The sequence below is a fragment of the Entelurus aequoreus genome, linkage group LG13, assembly GCF_033978785.1.
Source record: "Entelurus aequoreus isolate RoL-2023_Sb linkage group LG13, RoL_Eaeq_v1.1, whole genome shotgun sequence".
In the NCBI taxonomy this organism is placed as follows: Eukaryota; Metazoa; Chordata; class Actinopteri; order Syngnathiformes; family Syngnathidae; genus Entelurus; species Entelurus aequoreus.
In genome coordinates this window covers 31,216,278-31,231,710 of record NC_084743.1, presented here as the reverse complement: position 1 = coordinate 31,231,710, position 15,433 = coordinate 31,216,278, and the positions used below count along the sequence as shown (strand labels likewise).

Here is a 15,433-nt window from a genome sequence, read left to right as displayed (position 1 = left end):
AAAAAGTCACGTGACGCAATACAAGCAATACACTTGTGGCTGTAGGGATGTGGCCATTTTGTTGTGGTAGCGTGGCCGCGGCGGTGTAAAATTATGTCATCATATAATTTGCATAATCGGCGATAATGCATATCTTTTCTCGAGGGGGCGGGGGTTACCCACATCTGCGGTCCTCTCCAAGGTTTCTCATAGTCATTCTCATTGACGTCCCACTGGGTTGTGAGTTTTTCCTTGCCCTTATGTGGGCGCTGAACCGCGGATGCCGTTGTGGCTTGTGCAGCCCTTTGAGACACTTGTGATTTAGGGTTATATAAATAAACATTGATTGATTGATCGATTGATTTTCTACAAACCCCAAAACCAATGAAGTTGGCACGTTGTGTAAATCGTAAATAAAAACAGAATACAATGATTTGCAAATCCTTTTCAACCTATATTCAATTGAATAGACTGCAAAGACAAGATACTTAACGTTCAAACCGGAAAACTTTGTTATTTTTTGCAAATATTAGCTTATTTGAAATTTAATGCCTGCAACATGTTTCAAAAAAGATGGCACAAGTGGCAAAAAAGACTGAGGAAGTTGAGGAATGCTCATCAAACACTTATTTGGGACATCCCACAGGTGAAGAGACTAATTGGGAACAGGTGGGTGCCATGATTGGGTATAAAAGCAGCTTCCGTGAAATGCTCAGTCATTCACAAACAAGGATGGGGTGAGCGTCACCACTTTGTGAACAAATGCGTGAGCAAATTGTCGAACAGTTTAATAACAACATTTCTCAACGAGCCATTGCAAGGAATTTAGGGATTTCACCCTCTACGGTCCGTAATATAATCGAAAGGTTCAGAGAATCTGGAGAAATCACTGCACGTAAGCGATGATATTACGGACCTTTGATCCCTCAGGCGGTACTGCAAAAACCGACATCAGTGTGTAGTCAATATCACCACATGGGCTCAGGAACACTTCAGAAAACCACTGTCAGTAACTTCAGTTGGTCGCTACATCTGTAAGTGCAAGTTAAAACTCTACTATGCAAAGCCAAAGCCATTTATCAACAACACCCAGAAACACCGCCGGCTTCGCTGGGCCCGAGTTAATCTAAGATGGACCGATGCAAAGTGGAAAAGCGCTCTGTGGTCTGACGAGTCCACATTTCAAATTGTTTTTGGAAACTGTGGACTTTGTGTCCTCCAGACCAAAGAGGAAAAGAACCATCTGGATTGTTCAAAGTTCAATAGCCAGCATCTGTGATGGTATGGGGGTGTATTAGTGGCCAAGGCATGGGTAACTTACACATCTGTGAAGGCACCATTTATTCTGAAAGGTACATACAGGTTATGGAGCAACATATGTTGCCATCCCAGCAACGTTAACATGGACGCCCCTGCTTATTTCAGCATGACAATGCCAAGCCACGTGTAACAACAGCGTGGCTTCGTAGTAAAAGAGTGTGGGTACTAGACTGGCCTGCCTGTAGTCCAGACCTGTCTCCTGTTGAAAATGTGTGGCGCATTATGAAGCCTAAAATATCACAACAGAGACCCCGGACTGTTGAACAACTCAAGCTGTACATCAAGCAAGAATGGGAAAGAATTCCAGCTGAAAAGCTTAAAAAATTGGTCTCCTCAGTTCCCAAACGTTTACTGAGTGTTGTTAAAAGGAAAGTCCATCTAACACAGTGGTAAAAATGCCCCTGTGCCAACTTTTTTGGAATGTGTTGCTGCCATTAAATTCTAAGTTAATGATTATTTGCAAAAAAAATGAAGGGACTCATTTCGAACATTATATATCTTGTCTTTGTTGTATTGTATACTGTTTTGAAAAGGATTTGCAAATCATTGTATTCTGTTCTATTTACGAATTACACAACGTGCCAACTTCACTGGGTTAAGTATTATAGGGCTAAAAAAAAATTATAAAAAATGTAAAAACAAATAGGTGTTATTAGTGATTAGTATTAACATTTTATTCTTATATGTTTTCTCCATTTTTTAATAATTGTTGCTGCTTATTTTATGACTACAATGTAACACATGCTGCACTTGTGTAAATCAATCAATCAATCAATCAATCTATCAATCAATTTTTTTTTATATAGCCCTAAATCACAAGTGTCTCAAAGGGCTGTACAAGCCACAACGATATCCTCGGTACAGAGCCCACATACGGGCAAGGAAAACTCACCCCAGTGGGACGTCAATGTGAATGACTATGAGAAACCTTGGAGAGGACCGCATATGTGGGTAACCCCCCCCCCCCCCCCCCTCCCCCCTCTAGGGTAAATAAACATATGGTGTACAATGTTATTCTGCCTCCTTTAATGTTGAAATGTAGTTTACCCAATATGTAAACAGTCTTAAATTAGGGATGAAAAGAACATTTTGATGCGTTTTTTTTATATTCTCCACAATTTGATTACAGTAAAACTAAACACATAAAAGAAAGTACATTTACACATGATGTGTACATATATGTAGGAATCATGTTAAATCAACAACACAACTTGGTATGAACTGGAAAAGCTGCAGAAATGTACAATTATGAAGGTTGGCTCTTATGCCGCTAGCTTAATGCTAACGTGCAATTGACCACCCTATTTACAGGATAAACACGCCACTGTGTGTGCATGCTCACTAACTACGGATACCTGTTGCTCAAACCTGAAACTCTTAATTTTGTAATGAATGTTTTGTGTAGACTGACCATACGTCCTCTTTTCCCCGGACATGTCTTCTTTTGCGGGGCTGTCCGGTCTGTCCGGGCGGGGTTTCTTAAATGCCTCAAATGTCTGGTATTTTGAGTTAGGGTTGCGTGTATTTTCAATGTACTTCCAGAGTTAAGAGGGGGTTAAATTGTGAAGGTGTGCGCACGCAGCAACATTCGTGAGGGAGGGGCAGAGACAGAGAACGAGAGAGCGAGACAGTCAAGCGCCAGACAGAACACAAGAGAGAAGCCGAAACGTAAATGCAACTTCACGGATGATTTGCGGGAAAAATATCTGTGTTTTCGTCCTGGCCGTGACACATGGGAAGCAGAATGCACTGTGTGCAAAGCAGGAACGTATGTATCTGTGGCAAATAAAGGGGCCAACGATCTACTAGCCCATATCGACACTACAAAGCACAAAACAGCTGTGCAGGGCGAGAGCTCCTCTGCTGTTTTTTGTTTAAATTTAATTAACTTGTTTTGAGGCATTATTTATGTTTAGATTATATACAAGAAGTTATTTTGAATATTTCTACCTCTGCACTTTTTTTCCAAAACTGTGAATGTTACAGAATATAAGTGTGACTTATTTTGTTATAATGTCAACCAGTGTTGGCCTTAACGCACTTTTTGTGTCTTTTTAACGCATTGAAATCAGAAAGGACGCAGATTATTTATTTATTTAAAATTTTTTTTTACCATTTGTGGCCCACAGCTAATATTTTAAAGGCCCACGGCACATTCTAAAAATACTATTAAAATAAACAAAAACGTAACAAAAGTGAAATAAAAAAGCTTAAAGGTGAAAGGTAATTTAGAAACAGTTGCAATGTTGACTAACAAAACAAAGCTGTTTTTTTTTTCTTTCAAACGGTCATTGCTCAAAACTTAATATTGAATCAAAATCAATGTTATTATGAATTATTGACCTATCAAAAGTTCCGATTACTTCACATCAAATATTCCACTTTGAAAAATATTTTTGGTGGAAGATTTTGCATATTTTGTGTGTTTGCCATAAAACACATAGTTTTGTTTGACAAAAAAGGGCGGAAAACAAAAAAACAAAAAAACAAACAAACAAAAAAACAACATAAAAAAACTAAAACATTTTGAAATGCGGAATAGATCTGAAGTTGATGTAGACTCCCGAGATTTAAGCATTAAATATAAAATCTTTGTATGCCCTAGCACACCATTATCATCATTTCATGACCGAAGCAAAACACTTTTTACACTTTAATACTGAAATAAATACACCTACAACTTATTAAATAAAAACATAGAAAAAACTACCAGCAGCGGTAAAGTTTAGATACATGAAGGAAAGAAGAAAGTGAATGAATGTTTATAACTGAATACATTTACATATGCATACACATTTGTTTTCTTTTGTATTATCTTTTTTAATGAATTAAGTAACGTTTATGACAACCTTTTTCCAAAACACAATATAGAATGTGAGATATAACAGGATAATGCATACATTTGTCATTTGTTTTCAAAACGCTTACAAAAAAGTGGGACCCCAAAAATGTATTGTGGGACCCCATTTTTATGACTTGATGGGGTCCCTGGGACCCCATTTTGAAAATTCCTAGCGCCAACACTGCTGTCAACAGAGGAGAAAAAATGCTTTATTTAAATAAATATACTGTTTATAAAGCAAGTTCGAGTATCATTGGCAAATTTTCACCTAGTCCCGGCCTTGGCATGCTGCCCGCCTTGGCACGCATATATGTGTCCTCTTTTTGGGATTTCAGAATATGGTCAGCCTAGTTTTGTGGAACATGACTGCAGGAGATGGAAGCACATACCTATATCACCTGGAAGGGGAAGTGTTACTTACTGTAAAATGTCTCCTCTAGTTTTGGGCGTACATTAGGCTGATAAGCATGCTCTACTTATTTTCACCAGTATAACTATTGCTAGCTTTGGTTGTAGTCCGTTTTAGTCTTGGTTTTCTGATAGTACTGACAATAACCATATGATTGCCATTTGTTGTGATATTGTACACAGGCATGACACTTCTTCCTGAAAATAGCCTAGTTTCTGTTTTAAATGTTTTGGTTAGAGATGTGTTACTGACAAAACGCTTGTCTATTCAGCTATAGTAAGAAGCAGTGGAAGTTTGAAGTTCCTTGGAGTAGCCCAGTCGATCGAGCTGGATTCGGCTGCCTATCTGGCAACCTCAGTCAGGGAGAGGGGCAGGGGACGACATCATTTTGACCGTGATTGCAGTACCATTTCTGGCCAGATTATTACATATTGCTTCTTTAAATACAACGATAGACGTATGGAACTCGATGGCCTATACTCAGAAATGAAAATTGCTGAATGTGTGCATGTTTTTCTTTTGAATTTTACTAGAGAACTCGTTCAAAAAGAAAGCTGCTTCCTGTTTCTGCTGAAGTGTTCAGAAACTCCATGATCAAGCTTCTTTTTTTTTTTTTTTCAAGAAAGACGATTTCGATTTGTGTCACTTTGCAGCATTTCTCTTCCTCCGCGCTCATCATGCGCATTTTTAATACCGCCACACGACAGCAGCAGTATGACGTAACTGATGCCGGAAAATCTTCGAAGAAGAAAAGGGCGGAAGCAAGACGCATTAGCAAGAATGGACCCCTTTCTATACAAGACGAGCGTACACGACGCCTGCCTGATGGAGTATAGTCGAGTTAAACCATTACAAATGTTGAAAAAATGTGTGCAGGATCGACTAGTGGTGGCAGCTGATGAAATATTCGCGCTGTTTGAAAGAACAATAGCGTCGTACGAGGAGGAACTCTCTCGAACAAAAAATCAGGAGCGACATCGACAACAACTGGAAGCTGCTCGCAAGACTCAGACAGTGTTACACATTAAAGGTATTTGTTTCACTAATCTATTTATTCATGTAAAATGCTTAGTGTCGCTGGTATACGGAGCCCGGGAAAGACCATGCATGAGTTGTATATATTACGTCACAGTAACGTTAACAAATAACCAAAAATGGCGGCCAATGTACACCATATTTGCTTTTGGTTAGATGTTGTTGAATTAAATTATAAAAACACACGCCCTGTATAGCATAGATCAGTGTTTTTCAACCTTTTTTTAGCCAAGGCACATTTTTTTCATTGAAAAAATGCGGAAGCACACCACCAGCAGAAAACTGTTCTCGCAAGTGTTGGCTATGAATTCAAACCATAACCAACCATGCATCACTACAGCTCTTGTCTCAAAGTACTGTCACGACCTGTCACATCACGCCGTGACTTATTTGGAGTTTTTTGGTGTCTTCCTGTGTGTGGTGTTTTAGTTCTTGTCTTGCGCTCCTATTTTCGCTTTTCCTGTTTTGTTGGTATTTTCCTGTAACAGTTTTATGTCTTCGTTGACCGCTATTCCCTGCACCTGCTTTGTTTTAGCAATCAAGGCTATTTAAGATGTCGCTATCCTTCTTTGCGGGGACATTGTTGATTGTCATGTCATGTTCGTATGTACTTTGTGGACGCTGTCTGCTCCACACGCTGTAAGTCTTTGCTGTCGTCCAGCATTCTGTTTTTGTTTACTTTTTTCATTCTTTCTTTTTTTCATTTATTTATTTATTTCAGGCAATGACATAAAAAAGTACAAAGTTGACAACACATAATAATATAAATTAATATAGTGCAAAAGGTAATGTATAGTATGTAATGCATGATTGTCCAGTTTTGCCTGAAAGGGAGTGGGAAGAAGATAATTTATTTAATCCCACCCCCAGTTCTCCATTCAGTAAGTATTCACATGAGTTTCACTGTTACTTTGTTCAAGGATTATAATACAGATGTTGTATCATAGTGGCATTACCACAGGTAACAATAATTATTACACTGTAACAATAATTTGTATCAACAATGTAGGAATAATGAATATACCAACATTGGTAATAGACATAATGCCAACAATGGTAATAGACAACATAGCAATAATGGTAAAGAAACATTGAGCACATGTTAACACTTTGAGACAGAGTACAACAGCAGGTCAAATTAAAGACCCTCATCTCTATATTTGAACCAGACCCCATGTTTGTATAATAGTTTAAATCGATTAATAGTTTGGCATTGCTTGTGTTGTAAGTCCAGTTTGTTTCATAGTTTTACTCCGAATACAGACACACAAAAACGTTTACAAGTGGTTTGAGCTCTCGGCAATGAGAAATATCCAAAGCCTCTCAAGTTATGAGCCTGCACTCGTCTTATAAAAAAACGTTGTAGATTAGGCGGCAATAATTTGTTAAATGCTTTGCAACCAGTTCAGTTTTAGTTTCGTTTTGCGTAGCCTTCCCTAAGCTTCAATGCCTTTTCTTAGCGGCACTCGCCTTTTGTTTATTTTTGGTTTAAGCATTAGATACCTTTTTACCTGCACACTGCCTCCTGCTGTCGTCTGCATAATGTGATCATGACAAACCATGTTCCCGACATCTACAAAGCAATTAGCTACTTGCTGCCACCTACCGATATGGAAGAGTATAACATGGTTACTCTGCCGAGCTCTAGACAGCACCAACACTCAACAACGACACATTTGCAGATTATTATTACTGGTTTGCAAAAAATATTTTCAACCCAAATAGGTGAAATTACATATTCTCCCACGGCACACCAGACTGTATCTCACGGCACACTAGTGGTTGAAAAACACTGGCATAGATAGACGCCCAACTTAAATAGTACCGGTACAGGCTGCTTAAAGGCCTACTGAAACCCACTACTACCGACCACGCAGTCTGATAGTTTATATTTCAATGATGAAATCTTAACATTGCAACACATGCCAATACGGCCGGGTTAACTTATAAATTGCAATTTTAAATTTCCCACCACACTTCCGGTTGAAAACGTCTAGATATGATGACGTATGCGCGTGACAGTTGATGCGGAAGTATTGGTACCCCATTTAATACAATACAAAAAAGCTGTGTTTTCATTTCAAAATTCCACAGTATTCTGGACATCTGTGTTGGTGAATCTTTTGCAATTTGTTTAATGAACAATGGAGACTGCAAAGAAGAAAGTTGTAGGTGGGATCGGTGTATTAGCGGCGGACTACAGCAACACAACCAGGAAGACAGAGATGGATAGCAGACGCGTTAGCCGCCGAACTCACCTTAACTTCCTCCGTCTCGCCGACCGCATCTGTGATCGGGTGAAGTCCTTCGTCGCACCGTCGATCGCTGGAACGCAGGTGAGCACGGGTGTTGATGAGCAGATGAGGGCTGGCTGGCGTAGGTGAATAGCTAATGTTTTTAGCGTAGCTCTGTGAGGTCCGGTTGCTAAGTTAGCTTCAATGGCGTGGTTAGCAACAGCATTGTTAACCTTCGCCAGGCTGGAAAGCATTAACCGTGTATTTACATGTCCCTGGTTTAATAGTATTGTTGATCTTCTGTCTATCCTTCCAGTCAGGGATTTATTTATTTTGTTTCTATATGCAGTTAAGCACAATGCTATCACGTTAGTTCCGTAGCTAAAGTGTTTCGTCGATGTATTGTCGTGGAGATAAAAGTCACTGTGAATTTTTAGTTTCTATTCATTTAATGCATAAAACTGCTGAAATAATGAGTGAAGGAAGCCACGTTACTTTTAGACTGGCATTTAACATATTATTGTCTCACGTTGCGAAACATTACAACAATATACAATAATCTACTTTAAAAATATATTTAGGTTTAGTGTACAGCCACCGTCGATGGCCTCTTGCCATACTGTAGCCTCATCGTCGTCATCAACCCGTTACGAACTAAGTTGACAGGCCTTTTACAGCTGTCACCGGAGAGGTCCCGTCTGCACTTGTCAGTGTTTCACATTTATTAATGTATTTGTGGTTACAACTAGAGATGTCCGATAATGGCTTTTTTGCCGATATTCCGATATTGTCCAACTCTTAATTACCGATTCCGATATCAACCGATACCGATACATACAGTCATGGAATTAACACATTATTATGCCTAATTTTGTTGTGATGCCCCTCTGGATGCATTAAACAATGTAACTTTACCATGAATTGATTAACGTGAACCCCGACTTAAACAAGTTGAAAAACGTATTCTGGTGTTACCATTTAGTGGTCAATTGTACGGAATATGTACTGTACTGTGCAATCTACTTATACAAGTTTCAATCAATCAATCAAAAACAAGGTTTTCCAAAATAAGAGAACAACTTAAACTCCAGTTATGGAGTTGAAGGTGGGCGGGGTGGGGATGCGAGGGGTGTATATTGTAGCGCCCGGAAGAGTTAGTGCTGCATGGGGTTCTGGGTATTTTTTCTGTTGTGTTTATGTTGTGTTACGGTGCGGATGTTCTCCTGAAATGTGTTTGTCATTCTTGTTTGGTGTGGGTTCACAGTGTGGCGCATATTTGTAACAGTGTTAAAATTGTTCATACGGCCACCCTCAGTGTGACCTGTATGGCTGTTGATCAAGTATGCATTGCATTCACTTATGTGTGTGTGAAAGCCACATACATTATGTGACTGGGCCGGCACGTTATTGGTGACGATAGGTTGTAGAGGACGCTAAAGGCAGTGCCTTTAAGGCACGCCCCCAATTTTGTTGTCCGGGTGGAAATCGGGGAGAAATTCGGGAGAATGGTTGCCTCGAGAGATTTTCGGGAGGGGCACTGAAATTCGGGAGTCTCCCTGCAAAATCGGGAGGGTAGGCAAGTATGCCCTATGTCCGTGTTTTACCGGATATGTACCGCTCCGTACAGCGGCGTTTTAAAAAGTCATTAATTTTACTTTTTGATACCGATAATTTCCGATATTACATTTTAAAGCATTTATCGGCCGATATTATCGGATATCTCCAGTTACAACTAAACCCACAAATTGAGCGCTTCTGGATTTGCCTCGCTCATAAAAGAAGAATAATGGGAATTGCTGGTCGTGTTGTGAATCCCCTCCACCACACACCTGCGTTGCCGGAGAAGACGCAGCAGACAGGTTCTGTGGTGCCAATTTTGCGACTTTGACGCTGCATTTAGCAAGGAGAGGCATGCATTGAAAGTGAAAGAGAGGAGTATGTCTTTGCGTCAAATACAAGCGCCCACGAAAGGCGAAGTATTCGCCGCACGAGTGGAGATCCTCCTCCACAGCAAGCGTACATGCACAATGAAATGTTTGTTTCGCTAACGCAAGAACAACAGCTTTCAGTTAACACAGGAACTCTTTATTTACAACTCTGCCGGATACATTATTCGCTCATATCTCTGCTGGCATCTCCATACTTGTTTTGCTTTACTGCTCAGGCTTCTGGGTATTCAATGCAAACTTGACTCCTCATTAGCTGGTTCTGACACCCGATCGATTGCTACAATCTTAATTTACCAAAGTGGGTCTTGAGTTTTGAAGCAACAAACATTTCTGCAATTAATTTTTATAAACTAAAATTTTAAACACACACATTTTGCTCACACATTTTTATTCAATGACATTGTCAGCATAGTTTGATAAAAATCTGTTACATTAATTCAGTGTCAAAAAGCTTTGGTAATAAAGACACAAATTAACCTTCTTTTGTGTCCTACAGACTTCCAGCAGCTGTCTAGTTGTCAAGAAGAACGTCCCTTGAAGCCGCACGGGGGGAGCGCCACTTTAAAGCAGGAGGACCTAAGGCCCCCCCACATTAAAGAGGAAGAGGAGGAACTCTGGACCACTCAAGGAGCAGAGTGTCTTCTATGGCAGAATGAGGCCAATCTCCCCAACTTACCATTGACTATTGTCTCTGTGAAGATCGAAGATCATGAAGACAAACCTCCTGAGCCCTCACATTGTCATCACAGTCTAAGTGAGGAGAACAAAGGAGCAGAGCCTCCCAGTAACAGCTCAACACTTAACATGACAGGAGCTGATGGAGACCATCATGAAGAGTCACAACCAGACAACCTCATAGCTCCAGTATCAGATAGTGATGATAGAACATCACTCTACTCTACTGTATCTGACGATGAAGGCGTCAACGACACTCAAGAAGTATTGGGCACCAATATAGACTGCGAAGGTGATATAAATACTCTCACTGACAACAAATGCTCTAAGTACTATAAAAAGAAGACAGGTACAACATTTGCAAAATATTCAGTTTGTGCTAAAAAGAGTGATTGGGCTCAACACTTGAGAAGGCAAGCAAGAGAAAAACCCTTTCGTTGCTCAGTCTGTGGTCATGTATTTTCCCACAAGTCCTCTCTAAATTGTCACATAAGAACACACACAGGTGAAAAACCTTTTAGCTGCTCAGTTTGTCAAAAAACATTCTCGGTCAAAAGTAATATGTTGTCACACATGAGGATACATGAAGGCGAAAAACCTTTTAGTTGCTCAGTTTGCGGCCATGCATTTACCCAGAAGTCTACCTTGAAATGTCACATGAGAACACACACAGGTGAAAAACCTTTTAGTTGTTCAGTTTGCCATAAAACATTCTCTGTAAAAAGTAATATGTTAACACACATGAGAAGACATGAAGGCGAAAACCTTTTTGTTACTCAGTCTGCAGTCATGTATTTGGCCAGAAGCCCACTTTAAAGTGTCACATGAGAATGAAACACAGGAGAAAAACCTTTCATTTGCTCGGACTGCTGTAAAAAATATTCAGAAATCGCAAGACAAGACACAGAAGAACATTTTAATTATGCAGATTGTGACAGATTTTCTAAAAGTTATTTTAGGTGAAGGACACAAGAACACACGCACGAAAAAAACATTTAGTTGTCAATTTCATGATAAATGATCCCCTAACAAAACTAAGGGTGCCCCAATAAGATAATGATGTCAGATTTTGGTACAAGCAGCCCTGTAATATGTTTACCTCTGCAAAGTCCGATATTAGATAAACGTCCTCCAACAACTACACAAGGCTAGTATTTTCTTGTCATTTAGTAAAGCAATTTACAATGGGTAAACATGGTAGGTTATAGGCTACTGGGAGTTAGCAGCTACACAACAGCTAAGCACACAATACAACACAAGTTAGTCATTCATAATAAGTGTCCTTAATTTAACATTATTGTAATTTATAACACATGTCAAGATAAACAAGTATCAAATTGTAGTTGCATATTAATAAACATACCAAGTCTCCAAAGCAGAAGTGTATTAGGAAGTATCTAGTAACAAACGTGTCCACATCATTCAAATTTCTGCGTCGTGAGCTTAATTATTGAGCTTGGTTATTGTAGCAACTAAGTGTTGCCAAAAAGCAAATTACGACTCCACTTCAAGTTAAAGACATACGTCCATTCCAATTAACAATAAATAGGTTAGCGTTTTCATTGCCTACCATTGCTCTCTATTTAAGTAATTTCACTTGATCAAACATTTTCTAACATTTCACACTACAATAATAAATACAAGCATTTACTATGATCCGGGCTAATATTGTATCGGATCAATTTCCATATCGGTCAATATTCAAGGCTGAGAACACACCTTGGTGAAAAACCTTTGTGTTGTACAGTTTGTGGTCAAAGATATGCTAATAAAACTAATATGCTATGTTAGAAGACACACAACAAAAACCTTATAGTTGTTCAATTTGTAGAACATGATTCACATCGAAAAATATAATGTAATCACCACTTTAAAAAAATGATTTAATTAGTTACTCGTTACTTTCCAAAAAAGTAGCTTAATTATTAAGGGAATTATTCTTTATTAGATGTAATTTAATTAAAGTAATTATTGCGTTGTTGTTGTTTTTTACTTTCATACATCTGGTGTATGCAGTTGAGAGATGATTCATGAGAGAAGAGTGCGTGAGTGTGTGCTTTTAAAAGGCGGTGCCTGTTGCCAAGTGAAGCGTGACGTCAGCAATGGCGCCATCGTCTGTTTTAGCTCAGCATTGGTAGTCTGAGTGCTCGAAGGAGAAGTGAAGAACTAATTCCTAAAGTGAATTTGCTGGGATTCTAAAGGTGTCTTGTCTGCATTAGAAGTAGCGTGCCACGTTACATCAAACATATCAGTAACGGCGTTGTAACGTAGATGGAAGTAATAATTAGATTCCTCGTTACTGGAAAAATTATTATGTTGCGCCTTTTTATCAGAACACTGGTGAGCAAACCTTGGAAAACACCCCAGTATTGTTTTTGGCAGACATCTTAGTTTTAGTATTTGTTTTTTGGACAAAAATGCTTGTATTTTGCCATATTTTAGTTGTTACATATGTGATACTTGTATTCAAGGTTTAGTTGACAAAAACTCAAAAAGGTTTTAATAATACAAGTTTTTTGTATTTTACCAAATTAATTTAGGTCAATAAAACTTCTAAATTACTCCGGCTTCCTCCCACTGCCAAAAACATGCACCTGGGGATAGGTTGATTGGCAACACTAAATAGGCCCTAGTGTGTGAATGTGAGTGTGAATGTTGTCTGTCTATCTGTGTTGGCCCTGCGATGAGGTCGCGACTTGTCCAGGGTGTACCCCGCCTTCCGCCCGAATGCAGCTGAGATAGGCTCCAGCACCCCCCGCAAGCCCAAAAGGGACAATCGGTAGAAAATGAATGGATGGAAGACTTCTAAATTGGAATCAAGGTTGACATGTTGTATGAAGTTCTGCAATTCAACCAGTCTGCCAGCAATCAGATTCGGTTAAAATCCGTGAAAAAGTATGCCGTGGCCAATGCGGCGTAACGCTTTTAAGTGGCAATTACAAAAACAATCCCCTCTGGCTGATACTTTTATTTTTGGTGTCCTAACTGACAGAATACGGAACCGCTGCCCTCAGTTAATATTAATCACCTTCATTACGGCAAATCAACTATCACATACAAGTAGGGTTGTAACAGATCAGTTAACTTACGATACAATACGAAATACAATACAGGGCTCATGTTATGAAATACTTACAATATGATTTAAAAACATATCGATATGATATATATATATTTTAAAAAATTGGTAAGATCTGTTTACCACATGTGATGAAAAGCAATGTGTCTACAATGGTTAGAGACAGTGTATGTAAGTTTTTTCAAAAAGGAATAAAAAGAAATTTACCAATCTCACTTCTTTGTTTTTTATTATCATTTCTTAAACATAAACATTTAAAAAATATATTTTTTAGTGCAAGCAATGAACATGCAGATAAACCTGTTTCTGCAATTTGCAAATGTTGGTGCAACATGCAGGTTTCAGCAAGCTGCAAGAAGGTGTTTATTCTGACCAAGTAAACAAGTGTTTTTGTCAGATGCAACACATGTATTTGCACAGTGAAGGGAGAACTTCTCCGACGCGTGTTCGTTTAATCTCTAATAACGAGTCGTTGTCAATTTTCAGATTCATCATCTTAGATTTACTTTACAGTGTGATTGTTTGAAGCAAAGCAATACAATTCCGTCATGGCCACAAGCAGGGCAAGGGAGACATCCTGCCAGCGTGGCTCCTTGCCAAATGTCCGTCTTCTCCTTCTTCCCAAGGACTGATAAACTGGTATAAAGGGGGGTTATGGAATTGTCTTTGTCCCATCTGACTCCAGTTTCCACGGTAACTGCTCCTTCGCTGAAATTAGAAAATTATGTTATGTAATGACTGTACAGTTAAATGTTGTTATTATAATGGTAGTCAATGGGGACTATTTTGTCCCCATGACACTTCACTGCGATACAGTTTGGAAACTAACCCTACAAAAAATACAACGATGAATCAAAATTCAGGATGACGTTGTGGCTTTTGCAGCCCTTTGAGACATTTGTGATTATCCAATCCAATCCAATCCATTTTATTTATATAGCACATTTAAACAACAAAAATGTTTCCAAAGTGCTGCACAACAATATTAAAAACAATATTCAAATATTATCCTTAGCTCCACCAATTACTGAATAAAAACGAAACAAAAATAAATAAATATAAAACCAATATAAAAATAAATATGATTAAAAACGATTTTAAAGGGTAAGACCAATTAAAACAGTAAATAGAAATCTACATTTTTAAAAAACACAGAAGACAACAGAGGACAGAGGACCACACAACTCACGTAGTGTTAAAAGCCAAAGAATAAAAGTGGGTCTTAAAACGAGACTTAAAACACTCCACTGTGCGAGCAGTTTGAACATGGAGGGGCAGAGTGTTCCAGAGCTGAGGGCCGACCACAGAGAAGGCTCTGTCTCCCCTGGACTTAACTCTGTTCTTGGGCACCACGAGTTGGAGCTGGCTCTCGGATTAAGGGCTATATAAATAAACTTTGATTGATAAATAATAAATAAATAAAATTTGATGAATAAACATTGATTGATTGATTGAATACTAATCTTATGATAACTGAATTTAGGCCAGATACAAATGTACCTCAGCCCTTTAACATTTACTGTATGGATGATAACTCATGTGCCATTTTGATAATTATGTGATACTCTGAGTTAAGGTTTAGTCCAGTGTTTCTTAACCGTAGGGCCCATTGTTGGGCAGCAATATATATATATATATATATATATATATATATATATATATATATATATATATATATATATATATATATATATATATATATATATATATATATATATATATATATGTATATGTGTGTATATGGATATGTGTGTATATGGATTTAGCAGGAGTCCCATATATTGTATTTGTGCACACCAACATTCACACCTACTCAATAGTTCCGCTATAAAACTGTGAGCTTTGCTGTACAAAACGAAGTACAGACTAACCAGTAATTCTAAAACATTATTTCTATTTCTAGACATTGTG

The 15,433-nt window shown here is 38.5% G+C and overlaps 1 protein-coding gene across 1 annotated transcript; it reads left to right on the top strand.

Moving 5' to 3' along the window:
- Nucleotides 1–5,266: 5,266 nt before the first annotated feature.
- On the top strand, nucleotides 5,267–15,156 carry LOC133663315 (gastrula zinc finger protein xFG20-1-like). Its single transcript, XM_062067696.1, has 2 exons — nucleotides 5,267–5,580; nucleotides 10,265–15,156. Exons 1-2 carry the CDS (start codon nucleotides 5,277–5,279, stop codon nucleotides 11,257–11,259), a joined length of 1,299 nt encoding a protein of 432 aa, XP_061923680.1. The 5' UTR covers nucleotides 5,267–5,276; the 3' UTR covers nucleotides 11,260–15,156.
- Nucleotides 15,157–15,433: the final 277 nt, after the last annotated feature.

Excerpts from the sequence above, each read along its gene's own strand:
- LOC133663315 (XM_062067696.1), top strand. The coding sequence starts at position 5,277 with ATGCCGGAAAATCTTCGAAGAAGAAAAGGGCGGAAGCAAGACGCATTA. Across the intron at positions 5,581-10,264 it reads GACAGTGTTACACATTAAAG|ACTTCCAGCAGCTGTCTAGT; the intron begins GTATTTGTTTCA and ends TGTGTCCTACAG.